We start from the raw sequence: 22,765 nt of genomic DNA, 5'->3' as shown, positions 1-22,765 counted from the left end.
ACCAAACGCAAATGGGGCACAACTTGTATGAGTACGGATGCATTAGGAAGAATAGGGTGTGTTTGTTTCTGCCTGTGTCGGAACGCAATGCAGGAAATCACAGAAGCAAATGGCCGTGAGTTTCTATCACTGAGAGGCTTTTGCCAACTATGCCATCCCCCGAGCCCGAAGGACTTGTTTCCACTGCTTAAATAGAGATAGAAAAAAGGCAACCCCTGCTCTCCAAATAGGACTGGAGACAATTCTTGTGCTGTAATTGTTTGCACTCACATCTCATAACACTGCAAGTTACAATAGGAGGATCGGTGTTGGCAGTGTCAGTCTAAGCCCCTTAGAGCCCACCATAGAAATAAAAGCTGGTGGATCACTATCACAAACATAAGACATAGTTAGTGTTCCATATAGGTGTTTAGGGCTGAACTGGGATTTAAATAGGCTCCGGAGTTTCAAGTACACAGAGGCCCACACAGCCTCCCACCAGCCCAATAAATAGTGACTGTCTATGGCATCTTACAGCAGCCCCTCTGGCATTTGCCAGAACCCACAGATTGCCAGTCTGGGCTTGTATAGGACTCTGATGGGAATAAAAAAGGGCTGATGGACACTTTTTTCTTGCCTATGGCCCAAGAGGGAGATTATTTGGTGCTCTGGTCGGCTAATATTGCCACATATGATAAGGGGTAGGTGTGCTGTAATATACCCATATTCTTTAATTTTCTTGTAATAATGTTATTATGATTAAAATATACCTTACAGTAAAATGTAATTCTTTTATATCAAGCTACATCAAGGTAGAAATGACAAGACCATTCAAAAAACTACAATAAAACTTGTAGGAAGCAAAGAGTTTACACTATCCCTACTAATTCTATTACTATGGCAACTAAATGCGTTAACATATTTTCTTTATCTGATTTCTATGTAGGCTTTAATTATCATTCATCTTTCTTCCCCAACTTCACTCCTTTGTTCTTTCTACAGAGTAATTATAATGTTGTCATTAGCCAAAGAGCTGCAACTGACAATTACTATCTAATAAGATAATGGATTTCTGAAAGTCCGTCGGGGAAAAAAAGTATTTGTATTTCCATACGATAGAAGCCGTACTACATATAGGACAAGTCAGTGAGCATTTGTATGTTAAAGGGGAAATTCACATTTAACTTAACTTTTGGTATGTTATAGAATACCATAGTTTCAATTGGTCTTATTTTTGGTAGATCAGAAGAGATATCTGCCATCTTCAGACATATCTCGTATAACAGGTGTGAGCAGTGGCATGCTTAAGGAGGACTGGGCACCCCCCCCACACAATGTTTTCTCCCCAGCCCTCACCTCCATAGCAGTAACACTCTAGGGAGCGATTTCCTACAATGTTCAAATCCTTTTTTTAAGAGAAAATAGTGCAGAGCAATGCCTTGCACAAAAATTCATGAAATGTCAATAGGAATTTTTTTGCACAAAATGCAGTGAAGTTAATGAGCAATTTTTAAAGCTTTTTTTCCCACATAATATAAATTGGATGCACAGTGTTTCACTGCATTGTTTCTCACTAAATTCATTGATAACATTTTTTTCTTGGGATCCCTGATGGTGAATTCCTGGCTAGGTTGAAGTCTCATGGTTCAAAGTGATAATAATATAAAAGTTCCTAAAATTTTCCCAAGGGTTTGTTTTATGACTTGTCCTGAGGGCCCTTATATCATTACTACAGGTATGGAATCTATAATTCAGAAACCTGTTATTCAGAAAGCTCCAAACTATAGGAAGGCCATCTCCCATCTTTATCAAAAAATAAAACAGTACCTTTTACTTGATCCCAACTAAAATATAAATAATCCTTATTGGGGGCAAAACTGTCCTGTTGGTTTTTTTAATGTTTAAATATTTTTTCTTTAGCACTAAAAAAGATTTAAAGGAGAAGGAAAGGCTAGTAAAGAGTTAATCTCAAGCTGCAGGCATACCTTCAGTTCTCTTAATAGTGCCCTTAAGTCTCCCCATATTTCTCCTGTTTAGATGATCAGAAGCCAAACAGGAAGCAAAAGCTGAGCTCTGTAAAGAAAGTTCCCATAATGCCTTGATCCTGCACCAAGACCCAGACCAGTGTACATGCTCAGTTTGTAAGACTAGGGGGCTGATTTACTAATTCCCGAATCCAAATGAGAAAAATTTGGATTGGAAAACGAACATTTTGCGTCTTTTTCGTATATTTTGCGATTTTTTCGTCGCCGGTACAACTTTTTCGTAACCATTACGACTTTCGTTAAGTGTCGCAACTTTTTCATAGCAATTATGACTTTCGTGAATTGTCGCGACTTTTTCATAACCATTATGACTTTCGTGAATTGTTGCGACTTTTTCATAGCCATTATGACTTTCGTGAATTGTTGCGACTTTTTCATAGCCATTATGACTTTCGTGAATTGTTGCGACTTTTTCATAGCCATTATGACTTTCGCGAATTGTCGTGACTTTTTCGTATTGAGCGCTCGAAAAATTTGCGACAATTCGCGAAAAAGTCGCAAAATACCGATCATTACGACAAAAACGCATTTGGACGCTTTTTGGACGTTCGTGGATTAGTAAATGTGCCCCTATAAGTCAGCTTCCTGCTGATTGGCTCAGATCCACATTCCTAAGGGGGGGGAAGTGAGTTCTTAGCATTCTTGAGGGAGGGGGGAGCAGGAGAGGGGAGAGAGCTGTGTGTCTCTGGCACAGGAAAACAGAGACAACAAATCTTTTGACAGAGAATTCAGTGCAGCGTTTCTGCGAGTGCTTGTGGCTGTATTTAAAAATTAAAAAATCAATTCTACCCTGCACTAATACTAGCTCTATCGTGCACAATGTTTATTATTTTAAAGGAGACATATCTTATAAAAATTATGAATGTTCCAGTGAATTATACTCCTCTAGATATAGAAGGATTGTGCTTAAAAATGTTGTGTTTCAGACTGATTTATTGAGAAATTCCCCCAAACCCCACTAGCCCCGCCCATCAGTTCCACTTCCTGCTGGCTGAATTCTCTGGATGAGCTGGGGGCCGGCGGCCCTCAGTACCCTGCACTGTAGGATAGGAACCAATCAGCAGCTAGGCTGACCTGATAGGGAACTGAAGCCTGTCTGTGCTTGTGTGAGTGCAGGGCTGTGATTGGCTCTCCCCCTCCTACTGTGCTTCTGGCAGGGACCGTTAGGACACGCCCACTCTCCATTTCACACTGGACCTAGAAGTGATAGGATCTATAGGGAGCTCCAATAAAGGGGCCATTGTTACAGATAGGATTAATGTTTAGCCCAAAGGGAAACCAGCACCATATATTATTCATAATTGCCTACAAAATAAGTGTTTTTCCCCATTTATCCAATATGTCTCCTTTAAATGCTTTATTGCAAATACCTTGCTAAAACTCTGCTTCCAGTCTACTCAGAAAGGCGACAGGACAACATTTTCTGTGCAGGATCCAACATGTGGCGCTGAACTTCTCCTCCTGGCCCAAGCAAGTAAAGACAAGCCGGAAGTCCCTTGTGGCTGTACAGAGGATTTTTCATCCTGTCAGACCGATTTATCTCCAAGTGCTGTGAGTAGTAAAGGCAACACACGGGTCTGCTATAAATTTAAGGACTACAGAAAACCCCAGCGCTCTCCACCGCTCACAGCTCTTAAGGTGCCCATACACACACCAATATCATCATATGAAGTGAGGTTTTGTACGATATTTGGTGTGTGTGGTGGGTTGACAAGGTGACCAATATTGCCAAAAGCCTTGGATATCAGTTGTCTGGGGAATTCTTTTGTTTCTACCTGCATATCTGATGATTCAGCTCTTAACGTTAGTGGAGTGGACAAATGAACAATCTTTCCTGCGACCAATAGTCAAAGGAAGGATCATGATTGCAATGTGCATGGCCAGCTTTACAGACATAAATTACACAGCTGCAACAGTTGACGTCTTTACTTGCTCAGGCTAGGAGGAGACGTTGAGCGCCACATGTTGGATACTGCACATGAATGTCCCTTCATCTGTTTGAGTAGACTGGAAGCAGAGTTAGCAAGTTATTTTTAATAAAGCATTTACAATATTAAACTTTGTGCAGGACAGAGCTAGTATTAGTGAAGGGTAGAACTATTTTTTTTCTTACATTTTCTAGTGTTACTTTTTTCTTTAAGGTATGAAGATTCAAAGTACGGAAAGATCCCTTAGCTGGAAACCTCCAGATCCTGAGCATTCTGGATAACAGGTCTTCTGTTGCCTGGATGATATTCTTTCTTCTTTATTAGCTATTGACACTATTCAATGTGATCCATCTTTTGCTTCTGTCTTCTAGCTGGTTCCTTCTTTTCTTGCCTTTACCACAATTGTTCTGGCAATGCACCAACGTCACTATATGTGGTGTATTTTTGAAAGAATGGGACTTACCATATATAGGAAAAGTAATCCAGTCTATACTGTATATCCCTCATGTAAAGGTCCCCTACTCACCTTCTGTTTGGTAGATGGTATTAGTTAGAAAGAACTAGACCTGGCCATATGCACTGCGGTTGCAATTTAAAACAAGTAAACGCATTAAAACACGAGAGTACAAAACAGTATAGTACAGCATAAAAAGCAGATTAACACCCAGTCCTTTTTAAATATTTGCAGCTACAGAAAAAATGTCATGTTTAATTTTTCTACTGAGATTTAATTAGTGAGGAAATAAATTCCCTCTGTGGGATTTGAATTCTGTGTCCTTACTCTTATTTTAATAATTGACAGGCCTTGTTATGATGCAGTTTTCATGGTACAATGCTAACACAGAGGCTGAGCATGTACAGCCAACTCCAATCATTAGAATGGGTAGGAGTGAATAAGGAGTGTAGGAGAGGGTTAGGTGGGTGGAAAGCACATTTCCAGTTAGATGAGACCAATTAAAGCACTCAGGCAGCCTAATTAGCTAGTAGATTTCTCTTTCATCCTTGCTTCATTCAGGTCTTATTTTATCCACAGATGTGTTCATTAAACATTCTGTTAACTCATACATATCCTCAGTGACTGCCGTGTTTTGTCTCTGGCTTGCAGGAGGCAGGAATTTAAAATAGAATGTTCAGCGTTCCACTCCAATACTGAGCTGATTTGAATGCATTTTAATTACATGTAAAACTGAGGTATATTATCTGAAAAAGGAAATAAAGTCACCTGCATTCTTGCTAAAATACCCCTAAACTAGCTCTTTTGGGCAGTTTATTTAATAATAATAAACTAAAGGCTTTTCATGACATATACAGCAGTTGTTATGAAGTCCTTCTGCAGGTTCGAATAGTGTGTGACTGCACAGGGTCGCACTTGCATAAAGTGTTTCATTTGTTTCACTATTTTCTGGACAAATGCAATTTAAAGATGATGGTTTTTGGTGCCAGAGCAGAGTTAGGGGTGATAAAGCTGTACTATAACATGCTAACATAAACAACAGGGTGCCAAACTGATAAGGAGAGATAAAGGTCCCCATACACGGGCCGCTTCTAGCCCCTTAGACCAATTCGGCAGCTAATCGGCCCATGTATGGGCACTGCCAACGGGACTGCCCGACTGATATCTGGCCTGAAATCGGGCAGATATCGATTGAGCAGGCTTAAAATGCTAGTCGGATCGGGGGCCGCATCGGCGCGTTGATGCGGCCCCCGGACCGACTTTTCCTATGCCCATAGGCTTTGGTTACATGCCAGGTTTGATCTGGCGAGTGCCAATGAGTCCTGTGGAAGGCTTCCAAAGCCAGACATGGAAGGCATCAAAGCCAGAGAGGTTTTTGTGGCATAACAAACCTTTCCTACTTTTACGTTACTTTCGGAAAGCAATTGCGAAATTTTCGTACGAATGATAAAAGCATTGTCAAGATATTTTAGAACTTCAAAAATTATCGTGATTACTCAAAATTTTACCATACAGTGTTTTAAGCCCAGAAAAAAAAATCAGATTTAATAAATGGGCCCCTTAGACTAACGCCTCATGTACGTAAACAGAATCTGGAACAGCACCACTTGTAATATTCTTTAAAATGCCTTTATTACATATAACTTTTCGGGTATTAAAGCAACATTTCAGGCCATGTGTGCATTCGCAGTGGCTGGCATTCAGGTTATAAAACCGCTATGCAGTTTGTTAAATGTTTGGTAAAGGTGAAATACATGGCAAAGACTATTGCTGATGTATTATATAATAAAGCTGTGGCCAAACTCCACCCCACTTAATGTTGTCCGTGTTTTTCTTGGTTAGTTGAGTGTATTGATTTGGGCAAGGTAGGAAGGGAGGGAATAAGTCTCCGCAGTCACTTGCAATTCACTTGTTGCTGGTGAAAAGACATTTCAAAGAGATTAGCTGCCTGCTAAAGCAGAGATTTATTGTGGTTGACTAATCTCCTCATGGGTCATTAGCCTTAAGCTGCCGATGGACAGAGTGGCAGCTTATCGATTTGTGCATGGGACTCTCAGACAGGCTGACCCAACTCATGTGTCTCTGAAAATTGGGCAGATGTCTATGGGCTGAGATGGCTTGCATCCAATCAATGTGATTCGACCGTTCGAAGGCCAAATGATTGGATCAATCTGGTATCACCAATAACTGCCTCACTACAGTTGTGCCCTCTGTGTAGTCATGATAATTAATTAATGAGGTTTTTTTTTCCCCTCTGCCTCATACTACATGTAATAAACTGCTGGCTAGCAGTGGGTTAATACTTCTGCTGTGTTAGTTCAGGTACAGATACACACTGGAACTTTTGGTATATTTATTAGAACATGGCAGGTAGATCTGGCCTGCTCCATGCTTGCTCTCAGCTTAACAGGAAGCACACAACAGGAATGGGAATATCATCATCAAGCAATGGCAAAACAGCCAGAATGCCATTAACCAAGATGTCTACACAAGCAGGTTACTACATTCCTCCCTTTTTAGCAAAAAGTAGATCTCGACAATATATATATTATATATATATATAACCAACAGTTATAACTCAGTTCTAAACATTTTAAAGTGGAAATGTCCAAGTTAACCATAACATAGTGGCATTATAAGTCCAGTCTGTCAGGAGGCTTGCGTGCTCGTATCGGATACCTCCGTTCACCCTCAGAGGCTGTAGCACTGGTTGGATTAGATGGATTGTTGGCATCTGGTAATTCCTGTGAGGGCGCTACAGGTACTTGAAAGTCAATGGTAGAAAATGAAGGAGGTACGGGTGACACACTCTTATCTGGAACCAGATGCTCCACATGGACATGAATGTGACGGTTACCAATTTGAACCTCGTACGTCAGGGGACCCCTTCTATGGCAAATGGTCCCTGGAGACCAAAGGCGCCCTGAGTGGCGGAAGTCTCGAACCAAAACCTTATCACCTTGGTAAAAGTCTTTGTATCTTTGTCTGGAGCTATTATGTGCTCTGACTTGTTGCTTCTGATGTTTCTCCACTGTATCAGCTAAAGAGGGTTTAATCAAATCCAACCTGCTTCGGAGGTGCCTCTTTAAAAACAGTTCCGCTGGGGTACTTTCAGTGACTGAATGTGGAGTATTCCTATAATTAAACAGAAATCGACAAAGTCTCAACTCTCCTGTAGTGCGAGCGGACTCACTGGCTACTGAGTGTTTCATCCAAGCTTTTTTAAATGTCTGAACAGCCCGTTCAGCAGCACCATTTGAAGCTGGGTGATAAGGTGGGGTCAATTTGTGCTTGATACCATTTTGTTGCAAGAAGTACTGGAATTCCTGAGATGTGAACTGAGGTCCATTATCCGAAACTAATTCCTTTGGCAGACCATAGGATGCAAACAAATTACGCAGCAAGGTAATCGTTTTCTCGCTTGTACTCGTTTTAGTGGGTAACACCTCCAACCACTTGGAATAGCTGTCGATAACCACAAGAAATGTTTGCTGGTTTTTTCAGCATAGTCAATATGGATTCTTTCCCACGGCGATGTGGCCCATGTCCATGGGTGAAGGGGTGCAGTGGGTGGCTGATTTTGTACAGAAGCACAAGCAGTACACTGACTTACAAAAATTTCTATATCTTGATCCAGGCCTGGCCACCACAGGTAACCACGAGCTCGTGCTTTCATTCTGTTTACACCTGGATGGCCTTCGTGAAGTTCATGCAAGAGCCTCTGACGATATTTTGGGGAATGACAACCCGTATCCCCCACAGTAAACAACCTTGATCTATGGAAAGCTCATCTCTCTTTTCAAAATATGGCTTAAGGATTTTGTCAGAGCTGTAGTTTGGCCAGCCTTTGGAAGTAAAGTCCCACACTTTTGCCAGAAGAGGATCACGACTTGTTGCAGCTGCAATATCTTTGCAAGAAATAGGTAGTTCCTCTGCAAATGAAACTTGAAAAATGACACTTTTGTCATGAACATCTGTTGTATATGGGCACGGAAGCCGTGATAGAGCATCTGCATTCCCATGATCCTGAGAACGTCTATATATAATATCATAGTCATATGCCAATAGGAGTAGTGCCCACCGTTGCATTCGAAGTGCTGCCAATGTTGGAATTGCTGATTTTGGCCCAAGAATGGCCAGAAGTGGTTTGTGATCAGTGACCAGTGAAAACTTCCTTCCATAAAGATATTTATGAAATTTTTTTACTCCAAAAATAATACTTAGTGCCTCCCGCTCTATTTGAGCATAGTTGCGCTCTGTTTGTGTTAGGGTTCTAGACGCAAAAGCAATTGGATGTTCTTCTCCATTAGGCAGTATATGTGATATAACTGCTCCAACTCCGTAGGGTGAGGCATCACATGCTAATCTGAGTGGCTTACTAGGGTCATAGTGTGCTAGCCACTTGCTGTTGGTTAGTCTTTGCTTTGCATCCTGAAATGCTTTTTCACACTCGGCTGACCAAGCCCACTTGGTATCTTTCTGCAAAAGTTCATGTAAGGGTTGCAATAATGTTGACAGATTTGGAAGGAACCGTCCATAGTAATTTAGCAGTCCTAAGAAGGAGCGTAGTTCAGACACATTTGAAGGTGAAGGTGCATTAACAATAGCAGTTAACTTTGTTTCTGTTGGGTGAAGACCTTGTGCATCTATGCGGTATCCTAAGTATTCTACAGACTCCTGGAGGAAGTGACACTTGGACAATTTTACTCGCACCCCAGATGCTTTTAATTTTGATAACACCTTGTCTAACAGTGCCAAGTGCTTTTCAACAGTTGAACCTGTAATTAAAATGTCATCCAGAAAACAGACCACATGATCAATTCCTTGAAGAATCTGATCCATTGCATGCTGAAAGATTGCTGGAGCTGTAGATACTCCAAATGGTAAGCGCTGGTATTGGAACAACCCCTTGTGTGTGTTAATGGTAAGAAATGGCTTTGAATCCGGATCCAGCTCTCTACATTTGGTAGTGGGTAGGGTTCTGGTTCAATACAGCGATTGACAGTGACCTTGTAGTCACCACAAAGTCTAATAGTTTTGTCCTTTTTGGGGACCACTACAATTGGGGCAGCCCAGCTGCTGTATTTGACACGTGACACAATACCATAATGTTCCATTCTTTCTAGTTCTTTCTCCACAGGTTCTTTAAGAGCATATGGCAAAGGACGTGGCTTATGAAAAATGGGCTTTGCATCTGAATTTACAGTGATAGTTGCCTTTAGCCCCTTAATACTGCCAAATTCTTCCTTAAAGAGGGAGTCATGTTTACTCAGGATCTGTTCCAGATTTTTGTGAAAGGCAGCTTCAGTTTGTTTGATAGTAAATATTTTAGCCCAATTCAGCTTTAGGTGCTTCAACCAATTTCTGCCCAAAAGGGTGCCCTTCACAACCACTAAAGGCAATGTAAATGACTGACCTTCATATGTGACTGGTGCTAGAATCTCTCCAAGTACAGGAATCTTCTCTCCAGTATAAGAAGTGAGATGTAAAAGTGAGTTCTGCAGTGCAATTCCACCTAAACAGTTCTTGTAAACAAACCCTGATATTAGTGATACAGATGCACCTGTGTCAAGTAACATGTTTACTGGATGCCCATCAATTTCTAGCTTAATATGAATGCCATCATCTCCCCCATGTGTAGTATTGACTGTATTCAAGTCTGTGCAGTCACTTTCCTGGCTGTCACAATTAGACACATATTGCGCCCTGGGCCTGCCTGGTTTGCTTCTGCAGACACGAGCAATGTGGCCTAACTTTCCACAATTTCTACAGGTTTCTGATTTATATCTGCAGTTCAGTTGCTGATGCTGGCCCCCACAGCGGTAGCAGGTTTTGACCCTTTGTGTCTGAAATGCTTGCTCACCTGTAACTGACACTGTAGGTGGCTGTGGTGAATTTGGTGAAATAAGTTTAGACCCTGTAGTTATTTTAGGGATATCTGTAAATGAAGAACTATTTTGCTGTTTGAATTGCTGAGAGTCACTTCTAGTTAATTCTATGGCCAAGGCAATGTTACAAGCAGACTTGAAAGTGAGATTTGCTTCATTTAGCAGCTTATACAGGTAGAACTCATTGTGGAGGCCACATACAAACTTATCTCGCAAAGCCTGATCCAGGAATGTACCAAATTCACAGGAGGCAGATAGCCGTTTTAAATCCAAAATATAGTCTGCAAGGCTTTCCCCCATTTTGTGATTTCTCCTATAAAATCTAAAGCGTTCAGCAATGATGATAGGCTGGGGTTTATAATGCTGAGAGAGGGTCTCTGTAATTCTCTCATAGGACAAGTCAGTGGCCTTTGCAGGAGCTATAAGAGTTTTAAGGAGACTGTAGGTTTTTGCTGGCAGTGTAACAAGTAAAATATCTGCTTTCTTTTCCTGACTAACATCATTTGCAGACAGCCATCTCTCAAATCTTTCCAAATAAGACTCAAATTCTTCAGCAGATTCTGAAAACTCTGGGACTTTCCCAATGGCAGACATTGTAGCAAGTTACTCACTGTGCAGAGAAGAAATCATGCAGCCTGTGCAGCCTGTTTGCTCTGCAGCTGAGTCTGTTTCTGAGCCAAATACACAAATCCTCGTCGTCACTGTAATAAACTGCTGGCTAGCAGTGGGTTAATACTTCTGCTGTGTTAGTTCAGGTACAAATACACACTGGAACTTTTGGTATATTTATTAGAACATGGCAGGTAGATCTGGCCTGCTCCATGCTTGCTCTCAGCTTAACAGGAAGCACACAACAGGAATGGGAATATCATCATCAAGCAATGGCAAAACAGCCAGAATGCCATTAACCAAGATGTCTACACAAGCAGGTTACTACACTACACTACACATCCCTGGTCAGGGGCAGAATTACCATTAGTATAATAACACAATATTAAATGATGTTAAATGATTTGTCTGTGAAATAGATGCCCTATTCTGTGCCCTTCAGATACTGAATCTTTTCTACCACGATACAGATTAGTTCTAGTCCTACCCATTTAAAAGTTGGTCACATACACACAACAAAAAAATATTACTTAAGCCCCAGTGAAAGCGACGGCACACTCTGCTTATGAAATGGCATAATACAGATCTATAAAAGCAGTGCAAAGTAAAGTACTAACTTAAAAAAGGCAAAGTTTTATTACAGAATAAGAACCTGCTGTGAGTACTGCAATCTCTGAACCTCAAAGCTCTTTATCCAGCCATGGCAGCACACAATACACTACCGCATAACAGAAACTCCATCCTTTTGATGAGTTGGTCTGGAAAAGGCATAAGAAGTAATGCCATGGAAACAGAAAAAGCTAAATTTTGCAAAGCCCCATAAACACGGAAGCGCTAAGACTACAGGGAAACACAAAGGACCAGAGGAATAAATAAAGATGATAATCCCTGTTTAGAATACACAGAAATAACTTCTCAATGAGCTCATCTGGAAGAGTTTACACAGTTTAATTAAAATTACTCAGTTGCAACCTTTCTTCATGGGGTAATAGATTCCATCCCCTTCCCCAAGTGAGCTGGCAGAATGCCCAGATAAACTGCCCAACTATACCTATCTGTATATTGTTATCTTAAGTGGTAAAAAAATAGTGGTTTGCTCATACTGAGTAAAGTTTAAAAAGGAATATGGCTAGAAAAGCTTAATATTATTAGCTTTGTATTTTATACTGAACTAACTGTACTAGCCATTAGGGTCAGCAGCCCTATAACACTAATGATACAAGCCTTAAAAATTTGTCCACTATCTTGAACTTTATTTGGCCATCATTTGAGTGCCAGTGGCCCTGCACATGCTCAGTGGGCTCTGGGCAGCTGTTGAGAATTGAAGCATAGAGGGCATCGCAAATTATCAAGCAGAAAATGAAGTTCGTCTTTCATAGAAGATGATGCTACAGGGCGGTTTCTGAGCTTCCATGTCATGTGACTCTAAACTAATTAATTAGTCTTATACTGGGATTTTTATATTACATATATACAGGTATGGGATCCATTATCCGGAAACCAATTATCCAGAAAGCTCCAAATTAAGGGAAGGCCATCTAATAGACTCAATTTAAATCAAATCATTCAATTTTCTCTGTAATAATAAAGCAGGACCTTGTATTTGAACCCAGCTAAGACACAATTAAAGCTTATTGGGGGCAAAACAATCCTATTGTGTTTAATTAATATTTAAATTATTTTTAGTAGACAAGGTATGGAGATCCAAATTACAGGAAGATCCCTTTTTCCGGAAAACCCCAGGTCTCAAGCCTTCTGGATAAAAGTTCCCATACCTGTACTGTATAGTCTGAGTATGTCCCTAATATCTTTACGCAAGTGCAGTCTGCAAAGTGAAATTTAGGATGCAATTCACTATATTTTTTTACTCGGAACACAAGGTTCCCTCCCCCAATTCCATCATAATTTTGGCTACGAAGTGGAATCGCCTCCAATGTACCAAAACACCCAGTTGCGCTGATAATTTTCTAAGATGGGCACTGGGAGATAAATTAACGACTTTATTTGACACAAGTCCATTACAATTATACCCCCTAGCTTGACACCTATGTCACACTTTGGTGGTCAATTACAACTGCAAGTGCAGGTTACAAAGAGCAGTTATGTTTTTAACCCATGATGCGGTATTTTCATCATTGAAAATGCAGTTGCCAGGGGGGTTGCAGCTAACAGCATTTCAGCTGATGCATCAAAATTGACCCAGTTGTGTTCGCACATTGATGTGAATCGGATGCAAATGGGTTGAAAATATTCTACACCAGGTTGGTGCAATAACTTGTGTGTGCTATTTTCTTAGTAAAACTGCCAGGAGTGTAACTACCAGGGGTGCAAGTCATGTAACCACACCTGCACCCCCTTGGGGCCCTCTGGTGGTGATTGTAACAGGCTGCTCTGGGAACACTGGAGATACCACCTGGTTCAGATGGTGCTCTTGCACTTACATATAATTGCTCTTGGCATCAGCCAGACCTACTGACACAGGGAACCCGGGAGGGACGTAACTACAGAGTAAGCAGACCCTGAAGTTGTAGGGAGCAGGAATGCAGAGAGCCTAGTAAGACTCTAATTAATGAGCAATTTCAATATATTTTGGTAGAATAGTTCAACTACCAATATTTTGGGGCTCTAAATTACATTTGCTGTGGGGCCCCCTAATGTCTAGTTACACCACTGCCTGGAGCTACTGCTTGGTTCGGAGGGATTCCCAAAGCGGCCTGTGTAAATTGCTGCAGTGCATTTGTCACAAAAGATTAGTATGCACATGTTACTCAGAAATGACGCCAACAGGACTTTTCAGAGCAATATCATCCAAATTTGCATCAAAGTGTGACCCCAATTTTGCTAATCTTATAAACACAATGTAATCAGGCGCATCTCCCCTTAGTGACTGCAACAACACAGGAATTCTAAGGGGGAAAAAATGCTATAGTTTGTGGAAAAACATGAGGATTGTGCTCACAATTACACTTTGCTCACTGTACTTGCAGTCATATATGCCTACTAGTGGTGCCAAGTGCAACTTTACAGAAGTGCAAGGAGCCCATGTTGACGCAAGTACCTTTAAGGAATGGGGTTTTTCATGTAACTGACTGAAGCCGATTTTTGTGGATCCACATCTGCACTTGTACTTGTAAATTACCCTAGCCTTAAGCTGGCCATACATGCACCGATAATATCTTACGAAACCTCGTTTCATACGATATTCGGTGCGTGTATGGCAAGTCGGCGAGGCGACCAATATCGCAGGAGGCTGCTGATATTGGTCGACTCGCCGATCAGGCAGGTTAAAAAATTTTGATCAGGCGCCATTGAGGGTGCCTGAGCAAAATCTGCCTTCAGGGCTGAATCGGCAGAAGGAGGTAGAAATCCTATTGTTTCAGCCCTGAACGTTAGTGGCGGATTGGAACGATCGAAAATCGCCACGTGTGTGGCCACCTTTGGTGTTGGGGTTTTTGATAATACAGTAGCAGGCATGTCTGAGCTGTAAATGTTTCTCAGTGAAGCTTACAACATGCTTTCAAGGCTGCATTCCACTAATAACTATAATCTCTTTTATCATGTGTTAACCTAAGTGTGTTTTTCAGACACTAGGTCTATTCTTTATATATAGAGGGTATTAGGTTAGGCATAAATATACTGTGATTGCTTTGTGCTTACCTCCGATTGGGAGGATGGTTGGATGGCTGTCTCACCTAAACCGTTTTTAACAATGGCTTAAACTAGGTCAATTTACTAATCAATCCAGAATTAATGAGATCAATACTATGGAGTAAATCAGTATCCCACTGAATATACAGTATATAAGCAAATAGCAATATTGATCTTGACAGGGTCTGACACATTACTTTGCTGACTGCCTCTTACCCCTTTCACATGTAGGTAGATCCCCACTCCATGTAAGATCCCACTGACACATGAGTAGCTCTGCTCCCGCAACCTCAAAGCCAGGATAGCACTGATAGGTCACGACAGTTCCATGCACCAGCTCACTCTGGGAGGTTGTTTTCCATCCATTGTGGATCTCTGGCAACTCAGGACAAGTGTCGTTTCTTGGCACCTCTGTAAGATAAATAAACACATTTTACAGTAACAGAATGTCAACTCTTACTTTTTTATCGTTATTTGGAGGTGTCTTTGATACAGAGCACAGAACTGCTGAACAAATCCCAATGTCCAGTGTCCAAAGTGTGGAAAGAAATCCCATCAGAGACCCCTGCCCAATTGCTTCTTCCACTGTAAAAAGCTGCACTTTCTGCTCTTGTGAGCACACTGAGCAACTAGACTGCCTTATGTCCCTTCACATACACCAGAGCTTTTAAATTGGGGAAAAATACTAAAGTCTTCAGTTGCCTGCAAAGGGCTACTATAACTTGCCAACTCCCTGGCAGGATGACTGCACAATGGTGAAACAAAAATGCATTTTTTACAGAAATACCCGATTCCCCAATTAAGGAAACCATGATACTACAATGATACAAACTATTTGCCAATCCACCTTAGGCTCACAGTGTAATACCGTTCCATTGTCAAGTGAGGAATTCTGTGACTTGAAGTCCCTCTGAATCCAGAGAGGGACTCTTAAAGACAGAGCCAGAATCCATCACTTCCCAATGAAACAAGGCCAAAGAGGGGTTGTATTACACTGTAGCTCATAAGGGTATGTTGACCCTTTAAATAGATTACTTTACTCAAGGTTTAGGGAACAAGGCCCTAAAATTGCTGCTTACTCAATAACACCAACTTCAGGTCTGGACTGGGATTCAAAATAGACCCTGGCATTTCAAGTGTACAGTAGCCTAAATAGCCCCCCCCCCCACCAGCCCAATAAATAATGACTGTCTTTGGCATCTTACAGCAGCCCCTCTGGCATTTGCCAGAACCCACAGATTGCCAGGACTTACCAACAATAGGGCCAATAAATTGCTGCAATCATTCATTGAATTTGATGCTCCAGTACCATATATATTGATAATGGCTGCTTTGTAACTGCTGTAATTCAATTCAAAGTAACCTTTGTTTTCATTATATAAGGGCTGTGGCACCCGGGGGAGATTAGTCACCCGCAACAAATATCCCTTGTTGTGGGCGACTAATCTCCCTGAAATGCCATCCCACCGGCGATGGCATTTCGGGGAGATTTGTCGCCCGCGACAAGGGAGATTTGTCACGGGCGACTAATCTCCCCGTGTGTCACAGCCCTAACTTGTATTTTATTAAATAACAGCAGTGGTACAAGCAACTTTTTACTAAGATCAAATTACCAAAAAAGTGGATGATGAAGCCCTGCTGGTAGCCAAAAACATTGCTTCCAGGGTCTGTCTGGAACTGGATAATTACATCCGCCATCGATGTGTAGAGTTTAAAGTGGCTGTGTGTCCCAGTGTAGCGACCAAGGACGCGGGCCGTCAAGTCATCCCCATCATAGAATGTGAGAATATCATTTTTGCCAATCCGCAGGCTGCAAGGAGCATTAAAGAGGCAAAGAAAAGTATAATCAAGAATCTGGCAAAGCAAGATAAGACCAATATTAAAATTCATCAAAAGGAGAGGAAGACAGACAATGAGAAAAATCCAGAAAGATAATCCTAAATTAATTGTGGGTTGCTAAAACCTAGGTAATTACCAGCTAAACACTTAAAAGACCAAACAGATTATTTATCATAAAGCTGCCATTTAATGACAAAACTGGATGAAAAGAAAGATAGATGTAAAGAAGATAGAAGCAATATCAAGAGACAAAGGGCAGCGGAGCTATGGATTCGAGTTTGAGAAAGAGAGAGAAAATGTATGTAAAATATGCGTTTGTACCATATAAATCCCACATAATGCTTCAGAACACAGGGTGATTTGCATTTTAATTCCCATGTATTTTCAGATATAAAAGGGAATGTTTACCTTAAAAATGTACCTTTAGAGTGTAGATTACAGCAGTAGTCTAAGAAAATCTGCAGTTGCCCTTCATTCTTTGTTCTTAGTCAATTAAAATTTTTATCGCTAGCGCTCCACTTTGGAATTTTAACCTTTTGGGTTCTAAAGTATAGACAATGGTTGGTTTAGGGATCAGACAAAGACATAAGATGCTCTGCACTCACCCACTGTCATTATGTATAGGACATTAACACATTTTGTGCATTAAGCTACTAGGAAATGCCCTCCCCTTTAACAAAAGAGGGGTTGCTTTTTCATATATTGAAATATATTTACGCTGGCCAAATACATTAAAGCCATAAAAGTAATCAAAGGCATGGTTTAGGGATCAGGTAGATTTGAGAATTTGATCTGCATATGCACCATGTCGGTTGGGCACAGAGAAGGGATCCCCAACCTTTTTCATTTGTGAGCCACACTCAGATGTAAAAAGGGTTGGTGAGCCACACAAGCATTAAAAAAGTTCTTTGGGAATGCCAAATAAGGGCAGTGATTGGCTATTTTGTAGCACCATGTGGGCTGCTGGTCTGCAGGGACCTCTGGTTGGAGTAAAACTGTCTCTGTGCTTCCAAAACTTGCCTCCAAGCCAGGAATTTAAAAATGGCACCTACTTTGAGGTCACTGGGAGCAACATCAAAGGGGGTGGTCAGCAACATGTTGTTCACGAGCCACTGGTTGGGGATCACTGGCATAGAGCATCAGCAGATAAGGAAGAGAGGAGCCAGTGGCCCAATCAGTGTGTGAGGGTAGGAGCTGAAGGTGTAACCTTGGCACATTGTTGTAATGGAAAACAATATAACTGGAATTCAAGCTATATTTCTAAACTTCTGGAAAGTCCCCATCAAGCATCTCCCTAATACGCACTAATGAATTGCTGGGCATCCTATGATCTTGCAGTTGTTTTGTTTGCAGCTAACATCTGTTCTCCCTTTCACTCTCAGCCAAATCAAACAAAGATCTCAATTGGTAGCAGTGCTGTAAGCATCAATAAACCTTTCAGACAAAGAATTGTTGATGCTACTATAATCATGTTTGCAATGATATTCAGTGCCTATATAAAATCAGTGCCATAAGCAAGAAAATAAAGGTGTTTTTTTGTGAGACAACCCTATTAATACCCCACTTACAACTGTAACTTTATGAACTGAACATCTAATTCTAGTTGCCAAGTATATATACGCATCATATATATGCGCACCTTTGGAGTATTAGTATTGGGGGGCCAGAGCATCCACTGGTGAGCTCAAGACATACCCTGAGACTCTTCTGTCATAGGGAGCTTGCAACCACCTTCAAGTGCCTTTAAGCCATGGCCTCTTAAACCAAATTCTGCTCAGAGGGATTCGTTTCGTGAGATTCACTTCCCAACACTGTGTTGCTGTAAGGAGCATCAGGCCAACTAACAATTCATCAATCCAACTACAAGGCGGCTCAGATCTCTAGAATGGGGTTTATAGCTTGTCTAGCTTCCCAGTCAATGAATTATTTGAATGCTATAGAGATTAGATTGCCAAATTGACTGATAAAGTCTTCCCCACTACCAGTTGTCAAATGTTGACCATTACAGATCCCCATCTTTTTAGCATTTGCCTTCTGTCTTGTGTTTGTGGTTTGTACTAAAGAGCCAAACAAAGCTACTGGCCAACACAGCTTTATTGCTAATGAATTCCAGTACCTCTTATTACTGAAGGAAAGATTCAAAATAGGCCCTGGCATTTCAAGTATACAAAGGCAAATACACCTCTTCACTGGCCCAGTATAAAGCACCAGTTCTATAGCAGCTTGCAACATTCTTTTTGAGCGTTTATTAGTCATAAAGAAAACATAGTTATTATAGTGTCCAATAAGGAACCCAGTGACCATTCAATTTTCTAATGAAAGCAAAATACCAAATTAACCCCCATATTTTATAAAGAACAAGCACAAAGTTTACCCAGGTGTGGTAACCCATAGCCACCAACAAGATGTTTGCTTTCAAACAGGTAACCATGTTTCCTGCTGAGTAGCTGCTATGGGTCAAAAGACTTATTGCAAACGTTGTGCCTTTTATTACATAAGCCCTTAAAGTGTTAGTTCACCTTTAAGTTAACTTTTATTGTGATGTAGACATTGATAATCCGAGACAATTTGTAATTGGTCTTCATTTTTTAGATTTATGGGCTTTCAGTTATTTAGCTTTTTGTTTAGCAGCTCTCCATTTTGGAATATCAGCAGCTATCTGGTTGCTCAGGTTTTTTTTACCCTAGCAACAGAGCAGTGGTTTGAATGAGAGACAGGAATATGTGTAGGAGGGGGACTTCATAGAAAGATAAATACTATAACAATAAGCTGTTGGGGTCAGCTAACCCCATTTGAAAGCTGAAAAAATCTATGACAAATACACAATGAAGACCAATTGCAAAGTAACTAGGAATAGGGTATTTTAAAACATACTAAACGTTAAGGTAAAGGTTTGAATTAAAAAATTATAAGTACATTTATAATAATTCTTAATGGTAACTTTCCCTTTACAAACACTAAAGGGAATATTGTGTTGTAGCAATTAGAATGTAATAAGGTAGCCATTCAAATGTTCAGTTTGGCCTTGCTGTCAAGTCTTGAATGCTGTAGCATTATCGGGCTATAGAGGCATTGTGATTACTTCACTTAAATCTCCAGTTGGAAAATACTTAGCAGGGGAACCTTTCAGTAGCCGCTCGCCGTCCTTTATATTCCTTTCTTTTTTAAACTGTAGCATACAACAATTCATTTTCTGTAGGGAAAATACCCACGCAGTGGTGCTTTCCACTCACACACATAAACAAACAACATATGCTTATGAATCAGAGGAGGGCAACTCTTTTGTGGCTTCTCGAGGTTCTGGCTTTTCTTCAAATTCAAGGGTGATTATATTTTGGAAGGAACACAAAAGCTAATTTATAAAAAGCTCTGATAAGAACAATTCCACTATACAAACCAGAATGGGGCCTTGAAGTGACAGCAAGCCACTGTTTGCAGCCTTGAGAGACTACAGGAGATAACAAGCAAGTTACTGGTTTAAATCCTTGATTTATTGATTTACAGCGAGCTTACTCTTTTCTGATGTTTGATGTTTATGAAGTTTGATGTTCAGATATATAAAGTTTATGTATGTGACTTTGGTAAGATGCTGCTGTTTTCACTAAAAATAATTCAAATGGTTGTATATTGTTAAATAAAGGGTTGGTTAGTTGATGCTGCACCTCATGTACACAATTATGGGAAGGCCATCTCCCATAAACTTCATCTTAATCAAATACTTCAAACTTTAAAAAATTCTTTCCTTTTTCTTTGTAATAAAAGAACAGTACATTGTACTTGATCCCAACTAATATACAGTATAATGAATCCTTATTGGAAACAAACCAATTCTATTGGGCTCATTTAATGTATAAATGTTTTTTTTAGTAAACTTAAGTTATGGAGATCCAATTTACAGAGAGACCCCTTATCCAGAAAACGGCAGGTCCTGAGCATTCTGGATAACAGGTCCCATACCTGTACATCAGTGATCCCCAACCAGTGGCTCGGGGGCAACATGTTACTTACCAAACCCTTGGATGTTGCTCTCCGTGCCCCCAAACCAGGGAGTTATTTTTGAATTCCTGACTTGGGGGCAAGTTTTGGTTGAATAAAAACAAGATTTACTACCAAATAAAGCCCCCTGTAAGCTGATAGTGTGCATAGAGGCTGCCTAATAGCCAATCACAGCCCTTATTTGGCTCCTCCATGAACTTTTATGGTGCTTGTGTTGCTCTCCAAGTGTTTTTACATTTGACTGTGGCTTATGAGTAACAAAGGTTAGGGATTCCTGCTGTACAATGTAGCTGCAGCTATACTATACATTCCCTATGCCCCTTCCATTGCTGTACATTCCCTCTTTACTACTCTATAAACCTTCGGTACAGCCATGTGGGCATGAAGCGCTCTTTGAAGAGAACATTATTCCTCTGCATATTGTTTAATTAATTAATTAATTTATTTATACAATTGGAACTGCCATACTTTTTAATCTACTTAAGTACGTATAACCCATAGATATGAACTGTTTCACAGTTCATTTTCATTGAAGCCTTTGGCATACCATTGTTTCACTCTGCAATTAAACTACATCCAGTGGTTTAAAATTCCACAATGGATCAGTACAATGTCTGTGTAAATGGATATTGTGACAGAGCTGCTGCTTGAACAGAGTATCATTGGCACAAACATCCAATAAAGGATTCATTCCACCCAGTGGCAGCGAAACAGTCCTGGAGATGTTGAGTGCGTATAGAATATATGTAATGTGCTGTGATATCTGTTATAGAACTGTGGTAATGTTCTTTGTAATCTATTCAATAGATTTCTCCTTGCATGCTATAATCACTTACTAATAACACAATTAGTTGCTTTATTGCATTTTTTTACTGGCTGGAGAAGGAGGAAATTTAATTGGGCTTGTGTATCATAACTTCTTTCCCAAGAAATGAAAAGAGAAGTGTAATTAAAAACCCTTTCACTGTAACCTTGTAGTGTTTCAACTTATCTTGGCCTCAAAACAGAGTCTGCCTCACAGAGCCTGTCACAAGCCAGAAACTTGCCATTCCCTAGGCAAACTGCACATCTCTGCATTGGTTTCTGAGAGTAGGACAAGGCCGCTGACAGCGAGTGGTAGCGAAACAGGGAGGGATAGTTTATTACCATCATATGCTCAGAAATGTCAACTCCAGGCAAGAAAGAGAACTGGTGAGATATGCAAACGAAGCAATATTAATTAACGTGAACAGCAGAGACGTATATTAATAATCCCCCAGGACTCTCGTGTTCACCAGTCCTCTGAACTAAACTGATCAGGAGAAGCTTTTGTACAGAGAATATATAATCGAAGAAAAACTATACCACGAGAATGAGTACTTATAGATAGTTTATATCATATTACATGGCCTATGAAAAAATCTTACCAAACTAGAATACATATATCACTAAATATTGCCTTTTTACATCTTGTGATCACCTGACAGGAAATAATGCAGCTCTAACTGTAACAGGAAGAAGTGTGGGAGGAAAAGGCAGAACTTTTGGCTAATTGGCTGATTTGACTAATTGGCTGATGTGATCTAACATGTATGTGTGCCTTGGCTTGTTTGTGTGCACCGTGAATTGTATGATCCTGGGGGTAGGACCCTTAGTACTTAAAGGAACAGTAACACCAAAAAATCAAAGTGTATAAAAGGAACTACAGTATAATGTACTGTTGCCCTGCACTGGTGCAACTGGTGTATTTGCTTTAGAAACATAACTATAGTTTAGTAAATGAAGCTGCTGTGTAGCCATGGGGGCAGCCATTTAAAAGAGAAAAGGCACAGGTTACATAGCAGATAACAGATAAGTTCTGTACAATACAATGGTGTTTTATCTGTAATCTGCTATGTAACCTGTGCCTTTTCTCCTTTTTCCAGCTTGAATGGCTGCCCCCATGGCTACACAGCAGCTTTTTATATAAACTATAAAAGTGTTTCTGAAGCAAATGTGCAAATTTTACCAGTGCAGGGCAACAGTGCATTGTATTATGATTACTTAAAAACATTTTTATTTTTTGGTGTTACTGTTCCTTTAAAATGGCAATTTTCTATATAGGATTACCCAATGGCACATATTACTAAAAAAGTATATTTTTATGAAAACAGTTTATTTAGATGAAACAAGGTTGCACGTATGAGCCGTTTCATGCAATATATTTTTATAGAGACCTACACTGTTCAGGGGTATAGTTTTCCTTTAACTATCAGGATGTATCATCAGTATTAATACTAAATGGTCTCTTTCTGGCTGCTTTTATAATGTTTTGTTTTATTTTTATATGAGTTTGCCCTTGATGTTGACAGTTACTCAGTACTGACTGTGCTTCTGCCAGCATGCTGGGTCGGTCATGCC

At 40.4% G+C, this 22,765-nt stretch overlaps 1 protein-coding gene across 1 annotated transcript in view; it reads right to left on the bottom strand.

Annotated features, from left to right (window-relative positions):
- The window catches only part of sez6 (seizure related 6 homolog), a 324,119-nt gene that overhangs the window by 24,418 nt on the left and 276,936 nt on the right, over nucleotides 1-22,765 (bottom strand). The window contains exons 10-11 of the mRNA XM_004911704.4: nucleotides 16,165-16,361; nucleotides 14,768-14,962 (exon numbers count right to left, since the gene is read on the bottom strand). Of these exons, the coding sequence (XP_004911761.1) occupies nucleotides 14,768-14,962; nucleotides 16,165-16,361 (392 nt within the window). The remainder of the gene's footprint in view (nucleotides 1-14,767; nucleotides 14,963-16,164; nucleotides 16,362-22,765) is intronic.

Source organism: Xenopus tropicalis, chromosome 2, assembly GCF_000004195.4.
Source record: "Xenopus tropicalis strain Nigerian chromosome 2, UCB_Xtro_10.0, whole genome shotgun sequence".
Taxonomy (NCBI): Eukaryota; Metazoa; Chordata; class Amphibia; order Anura; family Pipidae; genus Xenopus; species Xenopus tropicalis.
Note: the sequence above shows the minus strand (reverse complement) of the source record. Positions and strands in the feature narration are given on the sequence as shown.